The 19,982-nt window shown below is 37.4% G+C and overlaps 1 protein-coding gene and 2 pseudogenes across 2 annotated transcripts; all 3 read left to right on the forward strand.

Annotated features, from left to right (window-relative positions):
• Window positions 1-1,730: 1,730 nt before the first annotated feature.
• On the forward strand, window positions 1,731-5,623 carry LOC107625734 (Carbohydrate-binding-like fold). 2 transcript variants are annotated; one of them, XM_088503750.1, is made up of 6 exons: window positions 1,731-2,201; window positions 2,689-2,758; window positions 2,869-3,029; window positions 3,352-4,176; window positions 4,823-4,985; window positions 5,091-5,623. In XM_088503750.1, the coding sequence occupies exons 1-6, from the start codon at window positions 1,977-1,979 to the stop codon at window positions 5,222-5,224; spliced, it is 1,578 nt and encodes a 525-aa protein (XP_088359876.1). In that variant the 5' UTR covers window positions 1,731-1,976; the 3' UTR covers window positions 5,225-5,623. The 2 variants fall into 2 exon arrangements, with proteins under 2 accessions (XP_088359876.1, XP_088359877.1); XM_088503751.1 differs by lacking the exon at window positions 5,091-5,623 and having other exon boundaries at window positions 4,828-4,990.
• Window positions 5,624-7,754: 2,131 nt separating this feature from the next.
• On the forward strand, window positions 7,755-9,616 carry LOC148575176 (uncharacterized; annotated as a pseudogene).
• Window positions 9,617-13,666: 4,050 nt separating this feature from the next.
• LOC148575177 (uncharacterized) lies at window positions 13,667-15,153 on the forward strand (annotated as a pseudogene).
• Window positions 15,154-19,982: the final 4,829 nt, after the last annotated feature.

The following is a 19,982-nucleotide window of genomic DNA, read 5'->3' on the forward strand; positions in this document are numbered from 1 at the left end:
GTTATACTGTTCAATTATATATTTTTTTTTAATGATTATTAATAAAATTAATATAAAAAATAAATGTTATACTGTTCAATTATACATTTTTTAATGATTATTAATAAAATTAATATAAAAAATAATTAATTTTATTGATGTGGTATTATATGATTGAATTTATACATATAAAATTGTTTTATACAAAAATTGTATCAAAATTAAATTTAAGTTTAGGTGAATTCTATGGTATAGAACTATGAAGCACGGATACTTCGTATCCGCCTGTCTGCTGTGTCCAACTGCGTTTTAATAAAAAATACAAAATTTTTCTCCGAACACATGTAAATACCATTACGTATAAGCGTGTCCAGTCTTATTCTTAACATATATTCTTAAAATAAATTTAAATATAGTATATATTATTATTTATTAAAACAAAATATCTTAAATACTTGATATAATTAAAATAATATATTAAAAATAATTAAAAATTTTAATTTATATTTTAATATCAATAAATATCAAAATATCGTTATGATTTATCTAAAAAAATACTTTATATTTTATATGTATGCGTGTCTCCATGTCATGTAAAATTTTAAAATTCGCGTGTCAGTGTGTCCTGTGTCATATCATATCCCGTGTCTACATCATAGGTATAGAAGGAAAAAATTTTCTATACATGTAGATTTGTGCTGTCACATAAAATAGTTGATATGTGTCCTTAAAAAAAAGAAGACAAGGTATGTTGTTTTGCAGGTGAAATACAGTTTTAAATAAAACTGAAAAAATATAAAAAAAATATATTATGAAATAAAAAATACAATTAATAATTAACAATATCAATAAAAAATAGAAAAAATTCACTTTTATTTTTCACTGCAATAATAATGAATGTTACATATTAAATGGATGAATAGTATGTATAGTATTATAAGTTCATAAATTTATAAACTTAACTTTTATTTTATATTTTTCTTTGTAAAATAATCCAAATATAAAAAAAAATTAATACACAACACTATTATGTTAAAATAATTAATCAGTTAACTATTAAAATTTTTACGTATAATAAAAAAAAGGTCCTATAAAACTACATCTTACTTTTAAAATAATAGACCTTATCTTTTTATTTAAAGAACATTTGTTAATTATTTATTAAAACAACCCAAATTTATAGGTATAAAAAAAAATTCTTTTTTACACCATAAAATTTACCTTAAATTTATATACTCACATAGAGTTCATATAAAGTTGATAGTCAATAGCGACTGACAACTAATAACTTCACGTAATGATTTTCCACCATAAAAGACTTTTTCAATCCCGATATAGTATCAGGGTAAAATTCATGGCTGTCTTTCATTTAACCGCAATCCAAGCATGTTCTCCCTTTTTATGCTGAGATTAGTAGATTACGGTATTACCCTTTTCCACTAGACGGATCAGGATGATTGTTCCCATTTCCCAAGATCAGAATTTGTATGTATTCTAACTTCCAACTCTTATAATCTATCTCAAAGGTTCATAATGTAATACAAATACAAATTATATCCTTTTTGAATATTCACAGCAGCTGCATTTTCAATTTTAATCTTGTTAATTAAATTTTGTCACACTAATTCTATAGTTAGATGGTTGACTTTTACATAAAAAACGGAGTCAAACTGTTGGTATGTAGTAAGGAAATCATAAGTAACTCGTGCTGTCATATTATATTATTATTATTCTAATTCTACAACTTTCTTATACAGTATAGTATTTATTTATATTTATTAGTATCATAGTATAAAGTATAAACTCCTAGAAAGGCTCTGCTCTACCACTCTATAAAAGGAGCCCACATCACCTCATAATAGAGCAATCCCTCTCCACAAGGATCAGATAGATTCCTCCCACTAACCAACAAAGCCTAATTATTGAACCCTAAGAAACCAGTATCAAACTTGGTTCTGTTGTGTGTGGTTCACAGACACCACAAACACTTTCAACTCATGAAAGCCCTCATAAGCAGTTCTTGTTCCAAGGCCATAGTTGGGAGCCTTGGATCACATATTTATCATAGGAGAGGTGGTGGTGGTGTTGTTGCTGCTCATGTTCCTGGGAGAGTTGAGTTCTGCTTCTCACTGAGATCAAGAAATGACAAAAGGGGCTGCAGCTTTTGGTTCCTTAAGACAAAGGGTGTAACCCCAATTCATTCAGTGCCACCAAAAACTGAGGTATAATAATATATATGTTACTTGGTTTTCTTTGTTTGAGTTCTTGTGGGGTGTTTATCTGTTTGGAATATCCATGCACTTTCCTTTCTTTTTGGTTGGGAAAGTGACAGAAAATGATATAGAACAAAAAAAAAGAAAAAAGCGATTTTGTTACTTTCTTCTAGATTGCCTTCAAGCTGGGGAGATTCTTACTGTTCCTATTTTACTCTCTTGCCATCAGTTTACTTTTTCTGTTAGTGGAACTTCGGAAGATATGAATCAAACTAACAAATTTTTCTTATTTCTTTTGTTTATGCAACAAACTTGTAACCTCTACTACTATAAGGAGAAATTTGTTATTCAAAGTCTTATGTAATTGCTCTATACAAGCTACAAAAGAATTGGATGTATATAAGATTTTGGCATATTTGTTGGTTTGCAAAAATTTGTTTTGTATATATAAGCTACTTTGATTTCTTTTTCTTGGTTTGCAAAAAATTTGTTGTAGGTGGAATTGGAACCATCAAAGCCAGATTTGGAAACTGTAGAGCCTCAAGTTCAAAAAAGTGAACAAACAAGTAAGTTCTTAGTTTTGATGAATCTCTTTTACTTCTGTTTGCCTCTTTAAGTTTTCCACTGGATATTCCCTGATATTCAGATTCTTATCATTGAAATATGTTGTTTGCAGATGAATCAAAGTTTGTACATGTAACATTTCAGTTGCAAAAGGATTGCTTCTTTGGCGAACAGTTTCTCTTAGTTGGAGAAGATCCTATGCTTGGTTCTTGGGACCCTTTAGAGGGATTACCAATGGCCTGGTCTGATGGGCATGTATGGACTGCGAATCTGGTGAGTATCCTCTTCAACACATAAAACTACTCTATTTGTTTCAAAATAACTGTCAATTGGAACAAAGTGATGCGATATAAGAGATTAATTTTTATGCACCGACAATATAAGTGAGTTTTACACTATAATCCACTTAGATGCTTGTATTTGTATAACACTTTTTGCTAATGTAATATAACATGATTGGACATATATATACATCGCATTGAATTAGATAATCTTTTTAATATATCACTTTTTTCATAACGACAGTCAATTTGAAACGAAAGGAATATTGTCTAAAGAAAGGTTATCTAAGATGTGAATCTCTTCATGTAATCAGGATATTCCTGCTGGAAAGTCAATTGAGTACAAGTTTGTACTGAAACGAAAAGCAGGGAAGATTGTGTGGCAACCGGGCATGAATCGAATCATCAACATTTCAGAAAATATGAATAGAATAATTGTTAGTGAGGATTGGGAGAAGGCTGAACTTCAGGAAATAATAGAGGAAGATCAAATTGCTCAATCAGATGAGGAACTTCAAGTTGTCTCAGAAACATCTAATTTAGCTGAAAATTCAGATATTCCTAAAGAGGAACTTGTTTCCGGCTTGTCCGAAGCATCAGACCTTGAAGCTAACCAAAGCCAAACTCATGATGCAGAGAATCCAATTACTGAAGAACCTGAGGTGCAGAAAGAACCTGAGGTGCAGAAACCCAGCAGTGATAGTATTTCTTACTCAACGGAGATGCCATTGGCTATTGTTGCAGAAAACATAGGTTCTTTTGAGGATTCCAGCAACAATACAAGCTATGAGAACAATTTAAGCAATATTCAACTGAATGAACAATCTGCAGATGGTTCCACAAATGGACATATAAGTATAATGCATAATCTGGTGGACAATGGAAATGCTGAACCACTAATGAATCAGGAGGCAACAGTTACGGAGAGTAAATTATTCGAGTTAGAACGAGGTCCTGTTCTTGTACCTGGTTTAGAGTTGCCTTTTGAAGAAGAAGGTCCTGATGTTGTCGTTCAAGAAAGGATTACAATGGAAACTTCAAGTGAAACTTTTGAATCTAAGGATGATGAAGTTCAAGAAAGGACTACCATGATAACTTCAAGTGAAGCTTTTGAGCCTATGGATCAGAATAAACCAGAGGTAATGGCTTGATGAGTGTGATGCTTCTCTATCTCCTACCATTTGTAGGGAATTGCTCGATTTTGTTTCTTTAGTAGTGACAAGTTATTTTATGTTTTTGCTTTTGATTCCATTTCGTTTGTATCGTGGTCTTTGTTTATCAATGAAGTGAAATTCTTTCATTCAAATCTATAGCGCATCAACTTGTTTCTCATATATATATATATAACACTAAGGCATCTGAATGCTGAGAAGAGAATGAAAACAAAAAACGTGTTATCAATTTACCTTCTAGCGTTGATTAAACTTAACCATCATGAAGTGCCAAAGAGCCAGACTGTTATGAACAATGCTTAAAACACAATACTCTCATATCATACTGATCGTCGTTTTAACTTTCTTGTTATATTCATAAATCATTGATTGTATCTAGATACAATCATTTATGAATGTATCAGATATGTTAATTTATGAGTGTCCCGAAAAAGTTAAAGTGACTGGTGAGTAATTCTTAACTATTGACTACAAGCATCATGTCTTTAAGGCAATATAGAATCATGGATTCTTCAAATTGATGCAGCTGTTAAATTCTTCAAGAGTTAAGACTAGTTTTAATATATCCTTGATTTTATTTTCTTTTTCATGTGCTTAATCTGAAACTGTTCAGTTCAGTAAGGAGCAAGGATCCAACAACGGTGCAACCCAAGAGATAATTGCAACAATCAAGGACGAGCCACGTCACCATTACAATGAACATGAGCAGCATTTTCATCTAGCACCGTCGATGGAGGAAAGATCGAATCCCCAGACACATAATGATGACGATGATGGTAATGTCTTGCAAAACGACATCCAATGGGGACGTGAAACAGTAAAGAAGTTTCTAACAAAACTTGGGTTGATTTGATTTGATTTGAATGTGTGAAACTTTACAGAAGAACCAGTAGAAGTAGAAGTAGAAGGAAGAACTTCCCTGGAACTCATCATGAGTTGTGTGATTGTTATGATCCATTTGCCTAGATTTTTGTTGTCCTGGGAAAGATGGATAGGAGCTCAAGAAGTTTGTTGATGATGGCTTGTTGATTGTGTCTAAATACCTATTATCAAGGTATCAACTACTCTCGATTTCACTCGTAAACTCAAACTCGAACGAGTTTATGAGTTTAGGTATCCAAATCGAGTTCATGATTTTACCAGTAAACTCTACTGAGTTTAGATAAACTATCGGATTTGATTACCTCGCCATATTGTCTGTTGAAGACAACGCTGCTGCTGTTGTATAATATGTTGTCATATTTAGCTGTATAATGTATCATATATCATTCAATTCAGTTTTGGCCACTTTTTGTATATAGAACTAGCATGCTAGGAGTTTCATTTGCAATAGAGAGAGCTTTTGTTATGTATACCACAGAACATATTTGTAGTTCTATAATTATCTGTTGTAATAAAATCTATGCTTTTTTTATGTTTTCTGTTTCGTTCTAGCAGAGAATAAAAGACAAAAGCTTAAAATTATCTGTCTTAACAACATTTTAAGATTTTTGTGAGATAGGATTCCCTTTTATTGTAAGATCGAGACATGTAGGTGCAATAGATCTCATTGCTTTGGGTTAAGATTTTCATGTAGGATTATTCTCTACATACAAGTTATTTACACATACAAGTCCATACAAGTTATTTATATTGTATTGTTTAAGAATTTTTATGTATGTGTATTAATAAGTTCTATATAATTCAAAACTCTTCCTCTTCTTCCTTGCATTATAAAAGTGAATTTTATTGAATTAGGATTAACTTGTATAAACTTGTATGTCAAAAAGACTTGTATGTGTAGCAGGTCTCTTTCATGTAATGGGTGTACATACAAGAGATTTCAGCGTTCAAATAAATAACAGTCTAAAAAGTATAGGATTTATGATTAGATAATATATCTTGAATATATGGTAAATTCTTTATTTATAAAGTTTGGAGGAGAATATGAAGAAGATCTGAATAGATCAATACAAAATTTATGCAGGATCTTAAGTGTATATATTTAAATTATGTTCTTTATAAACCAGTTTAAGACGTTTTTAAGTTGATTAAAAATTGGATCGTAACAATAGAAATGTATTTTATTACATTAATTAATAATCATAAAGAAAATTCCTTATTAATAATAATGTATCGACTCCTACAATCAATCACTTAATTTGAAATATAAATTGTATTACTTTTGCGTCGCTACGCTTTCTGGTTTCCAAAGTTTTACTAGAAATTATTTAAATTAAATCATAGATCATAGGTGATGCTCAAGCTAAGAGTATTCAAGCAACATGTTACCTCTAGCGACGTGTCCAAACTCCAAAGCATATAGTATTTTTAATCAGATTGAAAACTCTCAAGTTATATAAATATAATATAAACTCTTGGAAACTGCTGTCAGTGGTCTGTGATAAACGGGAAGCCTACAACGTACGGCAAGGGAAGTTGAGAGTTGAGACCGTACATAGTATAATATTGGACATTTGGACTAGATAACAGCCAAAATAAGACAAGTTATTAATTACGGAAATGTTTGACAAAGAAAATTAACTAAAAATAACTATAATTTGTCTTATTTAACATTCATTAATTGTTATGACAATTAAAAAAAGTTAAATAAGACAAGTTCTAACTTTTTTTTTTGTCTACCTAACATTACCCATTAATTATTGATTGCTGCCATAATTATTATTCTGGAAATTTCTTTTGCTTTTAGGTTGGAGGGAATGAGGGATCCACCTCCTATATTTTGCAAAGGCATAGTCATCTGTTTTGCACAAGGAGATTTTTTCAGTAGCGAAAGTATTTTAAGGACCTTAAATAATCAGGTTATAAAACAAATTAGCTAAAATTCAGGGGTTAGTTTATAAATATTGATTTTTGCATATTAGTCCAGATTTAGCCGAAAGCCAATGTTCCCTGCTTGGACTTCAAGGCTCAGCGCCGTTGGTGTTCTCATGCGCCAACGTTTACAAGTCTCCGAGCTTTGACTTTTGAGTTTCGGAAGGTTTGCCGCGCCCCACTTCTAGTTGCTTCAAGCTGTTTCGTTGGAGTTCAGAAAAGAAATCTTGTGTTATGGTTATTAATGAAAAGGAGGAGATGAATGAAAGGAGCTTCACAAATTGCAATACTGAGTTAGTTACAAATATGAGACATGTGGTAATTGATCAATGAGCGGAGACCAAAGCGTACAGAGAAGGTTATTAATAGAAGGTTGCAAGAATATACTCTTTAGGCGTGTGTGATAAATTCTCTTCTCTTTTATCTGATGATAACTACTCTGAACTTTCTATTCTTCTATTTTTTTTTCTTGCTACTCCCTTTCCTAATTGTTAAACTTCTTCCTCCCCTTCTAAATCTCTTGATGGATGCTCGTTATAGCTGAAAAGCAGCTGGATCTTTTATTCCTTAATTCCTTTATGACTTCATTTGTTGTTATCATATCATTTAGTACTTTGTCAATTTACTGTCCATTGAAATTGTTGTTATTTCTTCATATATAATTGAATAAATATTCCTTTGTTAGTGAAATTTTCTACTACAACACCCTTTCATTGGTGCTTTCATTGACCATGTCTGTCGCAAACAACACGAGAATGAAAGGCATGGAGGCGGATATTAAGAAACTTTACCAGATGATTGAATCGGCAGCGGAGGAACATAGAGCAGAAAGGGCCAGAGCCTCTGAGGCTATGAATCTCAAATTTGATACGCTTCAATCCTCTATTACGTAACTGCTCCACAATCCGCACCGCTCCATCTCTCCTTCTCGTGAGTTCTCACATGGTGCGAGCTCAACTGGGGAACCGCCATTTCGCGCGGGATTGCAACCCTGAAGGTTGAATGTTGATCTGCCAAAATTTGATGGGAGTGATGCCTTGGGTTGGATTTTCTCCATGGATCAATATTTCGATTTCTTCCGGGTTCCTGATGAAGAATAGGTGGGTTTAGCAGCGCTTCAAATGTCGGGATCGGCCATTCCATGGTTTCAATTATCACAGCGAACGACACATTTTCGTTCCTAGACTCAACTCAAGAGGGCAATTGAGCTCGAGTTTAGACCTTCATTGTTCGAGTCTCCTAGGGAATTGCTCTTCAAGCTTCAACAACATGGAACAGTAAGTATTATTCCGAATTTGTTGCTTTAGCTAATCGTACTTAGATTGAACCGCCTGATGCCCTTAGGGATTATTTTATAAGAGGATTAAGGCAGGATATTCGAAGGGAAGTGAAAGATCAGTGTCCTCCGAGTCTGATGCGTGCTGTGACTTTGGAAAGATTGTATGAGGATAAATTTACCTCCGAACCCTATCACACTACAGGGCCGGCTGCCTATCGCCCTCAGTTTGCTAATCAAGCTGTTGTCGCTACTCTGTGACCTAATGCACGCCAATCATTTCCTTCACTCCTTTCTACACCACCACAACAACCCCTACCAAACACTACCAGAAATTCCACTCGAAAACTTACTCCGACTGAAGTCCAAAGTAAAAGGGAAAAAGGGTTATGTTATTGGTGTGATGAGAAGTTCTCAGTGAGCTATCGTTGTACCAATAGGCACTTCATGTCATTACAACTTGAATTGGGGGATGAAACGGTGTCAGGAGAGCCAACGGTTGCGTCTATGGATGAGACCACAAACTTGCAGGGGTTGGATCAACATATCATAGAGCATCATTTATTCTATAACACGATGCATGGTACTGAAGGCCCAGCCATGATTCAGATTAAAGCCTTTATCAATGGCTTAGAGGTTCAAGCCTTACTTGATGGGGGTAGTTCCGATAGTTTTATTCAGTTTCGTATTGCCAAGTTTTTAAACTTACTGGTGGAGCCGGCACCAGAGTTCAAGGTGGTGGTTGGTGATTTCGATGTTCTGCCAGTGGAAGGTCGCATTGGGACTTTAGAGGTTGATCTAGCAGGTTATATTGTTATAATCCCTGATGTTTTTGTTCTGCATGTGGCGGGAGGTGACTTGGTCATTGGCACTACATGGCTGAAGTCTTTGAGAGCCCATATCATAGATTATGATGCGGCTTTTTTGCGATTTATGCACAATGGACAACTCACCACGGTGTAGGGAATTAAACACCAGACGACAGGTTGTGCTCAATTTCATCATATTAAACGGTTGTTCAACACTGATGCTATAGCTGAAATGTTTACTTTGAAATTGAAGGAATTCGTAGAGGAAAACCAATCACCCTTACAACTGCCAGCTTCTATGGACCCTAAGTTGATGCAGTTATTAACTAAGTATGCTGATGTCTTTGCTAAACCTTCGGGCATACCACTACAGCGGGCTCATGACCACTACATTCCTTTAGTTAAGGATGCAAAACCTATGAAGGCAAGACCATATCGGTATCCTCAAAGCCAGAAAAGCTAAATTGAATTGATGGTACATGAAATGCTTGATGAAGGGATTATTTAGCCTAACAAGAGCCCTTTTGCATCTCCAATCTTGCTGGTGCGAAAGAAAGATGGGACATGGAGATTTTGCACTGACTATCATGCTTTGAACAATATTACGATCAAAGACAATTTTCTGATTCTGACCGTGGATGAATTATTAAATGAGTTGTTTGGTGCTCATGTCTTTTCTAAGTTGGATATTCGCTCTGACTATCACCAAATATTGGTTAAGCCTGAGGATAATTTCAAAATGGCTTTTTGGACTCATCAAGGCCTTTATGAGTGGCTTGTGATGCCATTTGCTTTAACAAATGTGCCGGCCACGTTTCAAAGCCTCATGAATGATGTGTTTCGCTCGTATATTAGGAAATTTGTGTTGTTTTTTTTATGACATTTTAGTCTATAGCGCATCTTGGGAGCTACACTTTTGGCACTTGGAAACTATTCTTCAAGTGTTACACTGGGAAAAAAATTGTGCGCAAAGTTATCTAAATGTTTGTTTGGTACTCATGAAGTGGATTATTTGGGTCATAAAATTTCGGGGGGTAGGTTTCACATGGAGACTAATAAAGTTTAGGCAGTTCTCAGCTGAAAGTAGCCACAAAACCTTAAGTAACTGCGAGGGTTCTTTGGTCTTATTGGGTATTACCGTCGCTTCATTAAAGGGTATGCTACTCTTGCACCTCCGTGGACTGATCTTCTCAAAAAATGATGATTTTAATTGGAATGCTCAAGCTGAATTGGCTTTTGAAAATCTCAAGTGAGCTATCTCTACCAAACCAGTCTTAGCTTTGCCAAATTTTGAGCTGCCTTTTGAAGTTGAGACTGATGCTTTCGGGTCTGGCGTGGGTGCGGTGTTGACACAGAACAGGCATCCCATTGATTTCTTTTCTAAGAAATTATCAGCCACAATGCGTAACCAGTCAGCTTACACACGAGAATTTTATGCCATAACCGAGGCCATTGCAAAATTCTGCCATGATCTATTGGGGAAGAAATTTATCATTCACACAGATCAACAGAGTCTTAAGGTGCTACTCGAGCAGAATCTGCACACTCCTGAGCAACATAAGTGGCTGCACAAGCTGCTAGGATATGATTTCAAGATCCACTACAAGCTCAGAGTGGATAATGTTCCTGTCAATGCCCTTTCTAGATCATGTTTTGTTGCTTGGTCATCACTAAAGTCTGATTGGTTGCACCAGCTAAAAACTGAAATTGCCCAGGATACTAGACTCAATGCCATTGTGCAACAATGCAGAGATGGTTCCTCGAATGATGCGAACTATGCTTTGAGAAATGGGATTCTCTTATGGTGAGACCAGGTGGTGATTCCCCAAACCAGCAGCTTAATCAATTCAATTCTGAAAGAATATCATGACAGTGCAGTGGGAAGGCACTCTGGTGTGGCAAAAATGACTAAATCCCCATAGTGGTCCCCCAGATTCATCTCGTGCACTGATTTAGCCCCTGAGATTCCAATTGCACTATTTATGTCCTCCAGATTGCGATCCGGGCAACATAATGGTCCTTCGGTGAAATTCCGGCATGACTCAACGATGGCCTTACTTATGTGGCACAGCCACTGCCATGTTGGACATTCGAAATGATGTCATTTCATGGGGAAAACGTTTGAAAGCCCAAACGTGGTCGTCTTGATCACAGTGAGTGTAATAGTTGCTTGGGTAAAGGGTTTGGCATTCGTTACGTATTCTCCATATTTTTTCATCTCTCTCAACGCTTGGTCTCCTCCTCCATAACCGGAGAAAGTGGTACAGGTAAGGGCACTGCTGCCTGCTCGCTGGTTTCTTAACATTGCTGCACTGAACTTCGGAGAAGGTTCGTGGAAAGCCATTGAAGCAACGATTGAGGAACTGTTTAATCTAGCTTCAAGGTACAAATTTTATTTTATTTTTTTTTTTTAAATTTTTGGATCATTTTTCATTCCTCAGACTGACGATTGTTAAGGTTACTTGAACATGATGCGTCTGGTCTATGTTAGAATCCATATGTTGTTAGGGTTTTAGTCTTTCATATGTTTGAACCAGTAATGGATGCTATGTTTCTTTTCAATAGAACAGAGGACAATCTCTGATGGTGTATAATGTGGGTGTTATTTGTTGTTTTTATGTTGCATGCATGTTAAATTTATTTTTTCCTCTGTTATGTTGCAGATGGACGCCAAAGTGTTAGACATAATGTTTCATCATGGGAGAAATTTTGAGAGGGGTAAGGATGGGAGATGGACATACTATCCTGACAATAAGCACTATTTGGGTGATCTGGATGTGGACAGGTTGGATGTATTCTACCTGAGAAATTACTTCAAAGAGCTAGGCTATGAGACGATGAAGGAGATTTGGTGGCATGTCCTAGGGATGAGCCTGGAAGTGGGTTTGAGGCATTTAGACTCTGATAACGAGTTGAGAGAGATGTGTTGTCATGGTGGAAAGAACAATGGGGTAGTGGATGTCTGATGCATGAGCATCTTTTCTATCTTTTCCTAGTAAATTTGTATTTAATTTGTTGAGTTTAATCAAGAATTAATTATCTTTTAGCCACTATGGATGCTAGTTTGAGTCTTGTGCAATTCTGTTTATTTTAGGTAGCATTTGGTTGGATTTGATGGAGCTTCCGTAGAAAAAGAGAAGAAGGCTATATAGGGCAAGAATGGCTTAGAGCATGGAGAGGAAGCTTGCACAAGAGGATGGAGAGGAAGCTTGCACAAATGGAAGGAGCACAAGAATTAAAGGAGATGACCAGCGAGGGCGACGCGTGTGCGTACCTGACGCGTGCGCGTGATTTGGAGCTTTCCATGGCGACGCGTGCGCGTACCTGACGCGTACGCGTGAAAAGCAAAGTTGAACAGCAACGCGTGACACGCGAAGAAGACCATCGACGCGTACGCGTGACATGCGCCACGTGCAGAAAATGCAGAAAACGCTAATTGCTGCATTTAATTCTGATTTAAACTTTATTTTTGTTTTAAAATAGAAAAAGATATTATTTTAGTTTTAGAAAATAGATTTTAAATTAATTAGGATTAGATATAAAAGAGAAAAGAAACTTCTCTTTTAGGGGATTCCAATTGGAACATTAGTTCACTTTTCATTCAACCTCAGCCCAATTTACAATCCTTATTTTCTCTCTGAACCATGAGCAACTAAACCTCCACTGTTAAGGTTAGGAGCTCTGTCTATTGTATGGATTGATATTATTATTTTTCTATTTTAATTCATGTTCTGATTTATATTTCAAGAATTGTTTTTGTTCTTTATCTTATGAATTTGGGTGGAACGGAAGTATGACCCTTGTTCTAATTGCGTTCTTGTATAACTTGGAAAAGCTCTTTACTTGAACAACAGCTTGAAAACATATTCTCCTAAATTTCTAATTATCTGGACTTAACGGGATACATGACATATAATCCTCTTATATTAGGATTTTTGTGGCATAATAACTAGAATTAAACTTCACCCCCTAATTGGAATTAATTGACCAAGGAATTGGCGGTTGATGAAAGTTAGAGGAGACTAGAAAGGTCTAAGGAATTAGGGTCTAGTCACATATGGTTTGCCATGAATTAAATGTTGCATGATTAAAATAGTTAGTAAGAAAAGTCAATCCGGAAAATTAGATATCTCTGAAGCCTTAACTGTTTCTCCATACATATTTCACAACCTGTTTACTGCTTGCTTTATTAAATTTCTGAATTATTTTTAATGCTTTTGAACTCTCAAACACTATTTTTTGCTTGTCTAACTAAGCCAATCACTCAATCATTGTTGCTTGATCCATCAATCCTCGTGGGATCGACCCTCAACTCACTTGAGGTATTACTTGGTACGACCCGATGCACTTGCCGGTAAGTTTGTGGTTATAAATTCTGCACTAATGTCTAGATTGAACATGGTATTTCAGAACCTAAAATAGTACAAGGACAGGATGTTATTGTGCCTATTGATGACCAGGTGAGGAATATTAGATAGCAAGCTAAGTCGAATTCCAGGATGGTGAAAACCCCCCTGTCAAACCTACCACCGAGAAGGACCCTCCGATAAGTTTAAGCATGGTAACATACAAGCCCCAAGCTAAAGAGGCATTACCAAAGAAGACTAATGTGAATTCCAAAATGGAGTCCCAGCCTAAGTCTAAGTCAAAACCTAAGCCTAAGACAGTTCCCAAACCCAAACCCATACCCACACAGAACAATGTCACCAGAACTAGGAGATACTGTCTGAGGTCTTCAGGGAAAGGTTTTTCAAAAGCAAAGGGAAATGGAGGTGACCATATTGTTTTATCATGTGACTCATACTCTCATGACAGCTACGAGAGTGCTGAGGACGAGGCGTATAAGCCACAAGAGCCGGATGATAGTTCGGGTGAATCGGGCATTGGATATACTGTTCCTTCACACAGGAAGAAAGTCAACAAATCCAATGTAAGGAAGAAGGTCAGGTAGAGATTGGAAAGGAAAAAAGGAAGGCCAAGGTCTGTGTTGATGATGATGGATTTGTGCAAGACGTTTCTGATGAAGATATGGACATCGGATTTGTGGGGGGAGGGAAAAAGGCAGATAACCATGACGCGTTTGATCCGGGGTCAGAATCGGATGGTGCCAATTCGTGGCACTCTTTGGAGATGAAAATACCACCTAATTCAGAGGATGAGCTGGTTGGAGAAGAAAGTTCGGATGAGGTATTTCCGGTGTTTAGGCAGGGTGCTAGGTTTGGGAAATTGCATTTAGAAGTTGGCATGAAGTTCAATACTAAGTGGGAGTTCAAAGAGGCAGTGAGGGAGTTTACTATACAAGAAGGGAGACAGATGAGGTTCAGGAAGAATAGCGGCAAAAGGGTAAGGGTAGTATGTAAGGTGAAGGATTGCAAGTGGGTTGTGTACGCATCAAGGGACCACGAAGACAGTTGCTGGCAAGTGAAGACATTCTTCAATGATCACACATGTCCAAGAGAGGATAGGAACAGGGCAGCAAATAGAAATTGGGTTGCAGGTAAGTTGGTGAAAAAACTAAGGAAATATCCCAATTTCAGGAACTGTGAGGCTATAACTTATTTCAAGACGAAATACGACTTGTCGCTCAATAGGAATTCTATATCACGGGCACTGTGTGATGCTAGGAATATAGTTTATGGGGATGCGAAGGAGCAATATGCCATGCTTAGGGACTATGGTGAAACCCTATTGAAGACCAACCCGGGATCCACAGTTCAGATTTGCACACAGCCACAGCCTAGTGGAGATGTCATATTTGAGAGGATGTATGTCTGCTTGAGTGGGTGCAAGTCAGGTTTCAGGGCTGGCTGTCGTCCATGAATTGGACTTGATAGGACTTTTTTGAAAACTGTATTCGGGAGGCAAATTCTTTCGGCTGTTGGACAAGATACTAATAATCATATATACGTTATTGTGTGGGCAGTTGTGAAAGTAGAGAACTTTGAGAATTGGAAGTGGTTTCTAGAGTTGCTACATGAAGACCTTGGAGACTACAAGACTCATGGGTGGAACATCATCTCTGACATGCAAAAAGTAATTCCCTAGCATAACCTTTATAATCTCACCTAAATTGTATTGTATAAAACTTTGTTAACTTGGTTTAGTACATAAAGTGCAGTAAAATTCTATGATTGATGATACCTTTTTTATTATTGTTTGATTAGTTACTATACTTCTGTGGTATGCTGTTTGTTATAACTTAGATAGATACTGAACGGTGCAATTCAGGGACTATAGTGATTCACGATTATCAATGATAGGGACTATTATGGTGAACGATGATCAAACTTAGGGACTATTATGGTAACATATGCTTTGCTATCTTTAGGGATTACTGCCTCCCATGAAAGCGGTGATGCCTGATGTGGGCCACCGTTTCTGTGTCTAGCATCTATGACGAAATTTCAACAAGCAGTGGAAGGACCTAGAGCTGAGGGGACTATTATGAGAGTATGCTAGAGCAACTACATTTCAAGAGTTTAAGGTATGGAAGGACAATAATTTTGTTGTGGAGTTAGTTTACATGGATTTTTTTCACTTTTCTCAATTCTTGCTATTCAGGAATACATGGATAGGATAAAGAGGATGAACGAGGACGCATGGAAGTATCTTGACAAGTGGCCCAGGGAGGCATGGATGAGGTCACAGTTCAGACACAACCCCAAATTGGACTCGATTTGCAACAACGCTTGTGAGGTTTTCAATTCAAAGATCAAGCAAGTAAGGGGAAAGCCAATACTTACTCTTTTAGAAGAGGTGAGGATGTTTTTCATGAGGACTATGGCTAAGAACAAGGTGAAGTTGGATAATCACCTGGGGCTGTTACCACCGGTAATCAAAAGTAGGCTAGAAAAGGTGAGGAAGGAGTCCAGGAATTGGTATGCTATATGGTCTGGAGATACTGGTTATGAGAAGTTTGAGGTTCATGGGCGTCCTACAAACCATATGGTGGACTTAAGGAAAAGATTATGTATCTGCCAGTTTTGGATGTTAACAGGTTGTTTTTCCCCCATCCAGTTACCTTTGTTCATGGACTTTTACACTTGTCTTATAAATGATTTTGTTTTAACCTATGCTGGCTGTAAATTGGACTTGTAGGGATTCCATGCGTTCATGCTTGTGCTGCACTGGCCCGAGTGAACAAGCACTCGGAGGATTTTTGCCATAAGTTGATAACCATGAAGTCTTACAAGGAAACATACAAGTACCACATCAATCTTATACCTGGCCAAGCCTTCTAGGAACAAAGTCAGTATAACAGGCCATTGGCACCACCAATCAAGAGGAAGCCAAGGAACCTTCAAACAAAGAGGAGGAAGCACTCCGATGAAGGTACAAGTTCTAGCAAGAAATCCAAGCCAGGTACAGTCATGAAAAGATAACTTCGGCCTTTCACATGCAGGTACTGCTTGCAAAAAGGTCACACTAAGAAATGGTGTGAAAAGAAAAGAGCAGCTGACACTGCTTAAGCTGCAGTTGATGCTGCGGCTGCTGCAAAGGCTGTGGAGGCTGCTAAAGACCCTAAAAATGCTACTGCCCAAGCAACTGCAACTACCCAGGCCACTGCAACTGACATTGCAACTGCAACTGCAGCTGCTACTAGTACAGCTACGGCTACTGCTAATATTATAAACAACATCCCGTCGGCAATCAATTCTGCTCCTATTGGTCAAGCTTCAGAGATTGATCTGTCACAGCCAATTTGTTCTGAACCAGAAGATTCTCAAAGGGTACAACAGTAATTCTATAATACACCTTTTTAATTCATGGACTAATAACTCTGAAAAAGATTTAGTGGGTGACGAACTTTGGTTTTCATTTTTGGTTTGTGTTTTGTGTAGTTCATTGAAGTAAAAGGGAAACCAGCCACAAGACCTGCCAAACTACCTACTAGAAGAAGGTCACCACCAACAACCCCCTCTACAGCACTGGACCCAATGAAGGGTGCGAGTTCAGCCACTGCCTCACGATTCACAAATTTTCTGAAGTTTGTGCCGACTCCTGGATTTAAGCACCCCCAGAAGAAGTGAAACTTAATATTAGGACATTACACTTGTCAAGTGTTTGTTTTTTGTAAAAAGAAACTGTGACTGTGCTCACTCTAAACAATGGTTCATTTTGTTGATTATTAATCAAATATGTCATATTAATTGCTCAATTACTTATGGTTGTAATGTGTTAAAACTATGAATGGTTTGCCATATTTTGGTATAGATCAATTAATACTATCCATGGTTTGAATCAACCTTTCTATTACTTATTTACATGTACTTTTTATTCATCTAACAGGATATTATATTATAGTAAACTAAGATCAGTTACAAAAATCTTGTGATGTTACCACAAAACACTTTCATTCATTACTTTGGGAACTACATTACATTGACATGTTCTCAACCCTTTAATAGCGCCATTCCTACAAAAACAACAACTACTAAGAACCCAAACCCAAGAACTTGAGTAATGAATTTTATATTCCTAATGTCTGCCTCCATCTTCCCCATCCGCCATGCAAAGTTCATCTTCCTGTCACCATCATCATCTCTTGAAATAGCTCTTTCATGCAGCTCCTCTTGCACACAATCTGCCCAGATGAATAATCCACACCATGTTTTTTCACTTGTCTGCAAACAACCAAAAAAATCAACCAAAAAAAAGTCAATCAACTACAAATCAGTTACCTTTACTCACATTATAGTTGGGGCAACCAAAGAAGGGCTTGTTAGGATGCATCTCCGTCCTTGACCACCTTAGCACCGGGCGACAACCACAGCCACACCAGTCCGGAACCCGCCCCTGCCTGCTTCGCGTTGTGCTTCCTCTCCAGTTCTTCGTCGACGATGACCGGTTGGAGCTTCCTGCAACATGGCTCCCAGTTCCTTTCACGAGGGACAGCTATTGGTGTACACAACAGATGCAGAAGGAGATGTTGATGGAGAGAACCAGATTGAGGGGAGGCCAACGAAGTTTTAGGGTTTAAAAATGAAGACAGGGACTACATTGAGGAATTTTACAATACAATCCACGTCAGATGTACACTCTGATGCCCAATGTGGTAGTGGCTGTGCCACATAAGCAAGGCCATTGCTGAGTCACGTCGGAATTTCACCGAAGGACCATTATGTTGTCCGGATCGCAATCTGGAGGACATAAATAGTGCAATTAGAATTTCAGAAGCTAAATCGGTGCACGGGCTGAATCTGGGGGACCACTATGGGAATTTAATCGGCAAAAATAGTGGATTAAATCTGTGCAACCTATTATTGGCCTCACATGTAACGTCAGATACGTAGTTATGTGTTATCGTGTCCTACTTGTCAGCAGGCGAAGGCTGAGATGAAGCTTCCAGCGGGGTTGTTGCAGCCTCTTCCCATACCTATGCGAGTTTGGGAGGACATTTGTATGGATTTTACTGTTGCTTTACCTCCCTCTGCTGGTTTTTTGGTGATTATGGTTGTTGTAGATAGTTTAACCAAATTTGCTCACTTTATTCCACTCAAGCATGATTTTAGTAGCAAAACAATTGCTGAGGCTTTCATAAAAAATGTTGTTAAACTCCATGGGTTTTTCTGTTCCATCATTTCGGGTAGAGATAAGGCCTTTGTTAGTCGATTTTGGCAGCAACTTTTCAAGATGCAAGGCACAAGCCTTGCGATGAGTTCTTCCTATCATCTTCAAACGGATGGGCAAAGTGAAGTTGTGAATAAGACCTTGGAGATGTACTTACGTTGCTTCCATTTTGACAACCCACGAAGATGGGTTGAGATGCTTCCATGGGCCCAGTTCTGGTACAACACCAGCGTGCATAGTAGTAGTAAAATGTCGCCTTTTAAGGCCTTGTATAGCTGGGACCCTCCCCGCTTTGTGCGGTATGAATTCTGCCCAGATGATAAGTAATCTTTGTAGGATATGATACAAGCTAGAGATCAACTCCTTGAACAGCTCAAGTAATCTCACTCGCTCACAACAATTTATGAAGCACTTTGTTGATAAGCATCGAAGGCACTTGAAATTGGAAGTGGGGAACTTACTCCTGGTCAAACTCCAACCTTATAGGCAACATTCAACTGCCTTGCAAAAGAACTAGAAACTTAGTATGCGTTATTTTGGCCCCTTTCGAATCAGTCACAAGCTCAGCCCAGTGGCATATTGTTTGACACTACCTGCAGAAGGTAGAATTCATGATATTTTTCACATCTCCTTCTTAAAGCGATTTCATGATGAGCTGCGTGATCATTACTTGCCAATGTCACTTCACTCCACTGAATTTGGTCCCATCATTGAACCTCATCAACTGCTGGCTACTAGAAAAATCTTAAAGGATGGGAAAGAAGTGCAAAAAATTTAGGTTCAGTGGGGGCAAGGTGCAGGTGCTGAGGTTACATGGGAAGAAGCTGACAAATTTCGACATGTTTATCCCACTTTCAATCTTGAGAACAAGGTTGTTGTTGAAGAGGAGGGTAATGTTATGGTTATTAATGAAAAGGGGAGATGTATGAAGGGAGCGTCACAAATTACAATACTGAGTTAGTTACAAATATAGGACACGTGGCAATTGATCAGGATGAGCATGGACTAAGGCGTAGTACCAGAGAGAAGGTTATTAACAGGAGGTTGCAAGGATATGCTCTTTAGGCGTGTGTGGTAAATTCTCTTCCCCTGTATCAAATGACAACTTCTCTGAACCTTCTATTCTTCTATTCTTCTCCTTGCTATACTCCCTTTTCTAATTGTTAAACCTCTTCCTCCCCTTCCTGGTCTCTTGATAGATGCTCGTTGTAGCTGAGAAGCAGCTGAATCTTTTTTTCCTTAATTCCTTTATGACTTCATTTATTGTTATCACATCATTTAGTACTTTGTCAATTTACTGTCCA

The sequence above is a fragment of the Arachis ipaensis genome, chromosome B2 (genome assembly GCF_059453495.1).
Source record: "Arachis ipaensis isolate K30076 ecotype BB chromosome B2, ASM5945349v1, whole genome shotgun sequence".
NCBI lineage: Eukaryota > Viridiplantae > Streptophyta > Magnoliopsida > Fabales > Fabaceae > Arachis > Arachis ipaensis.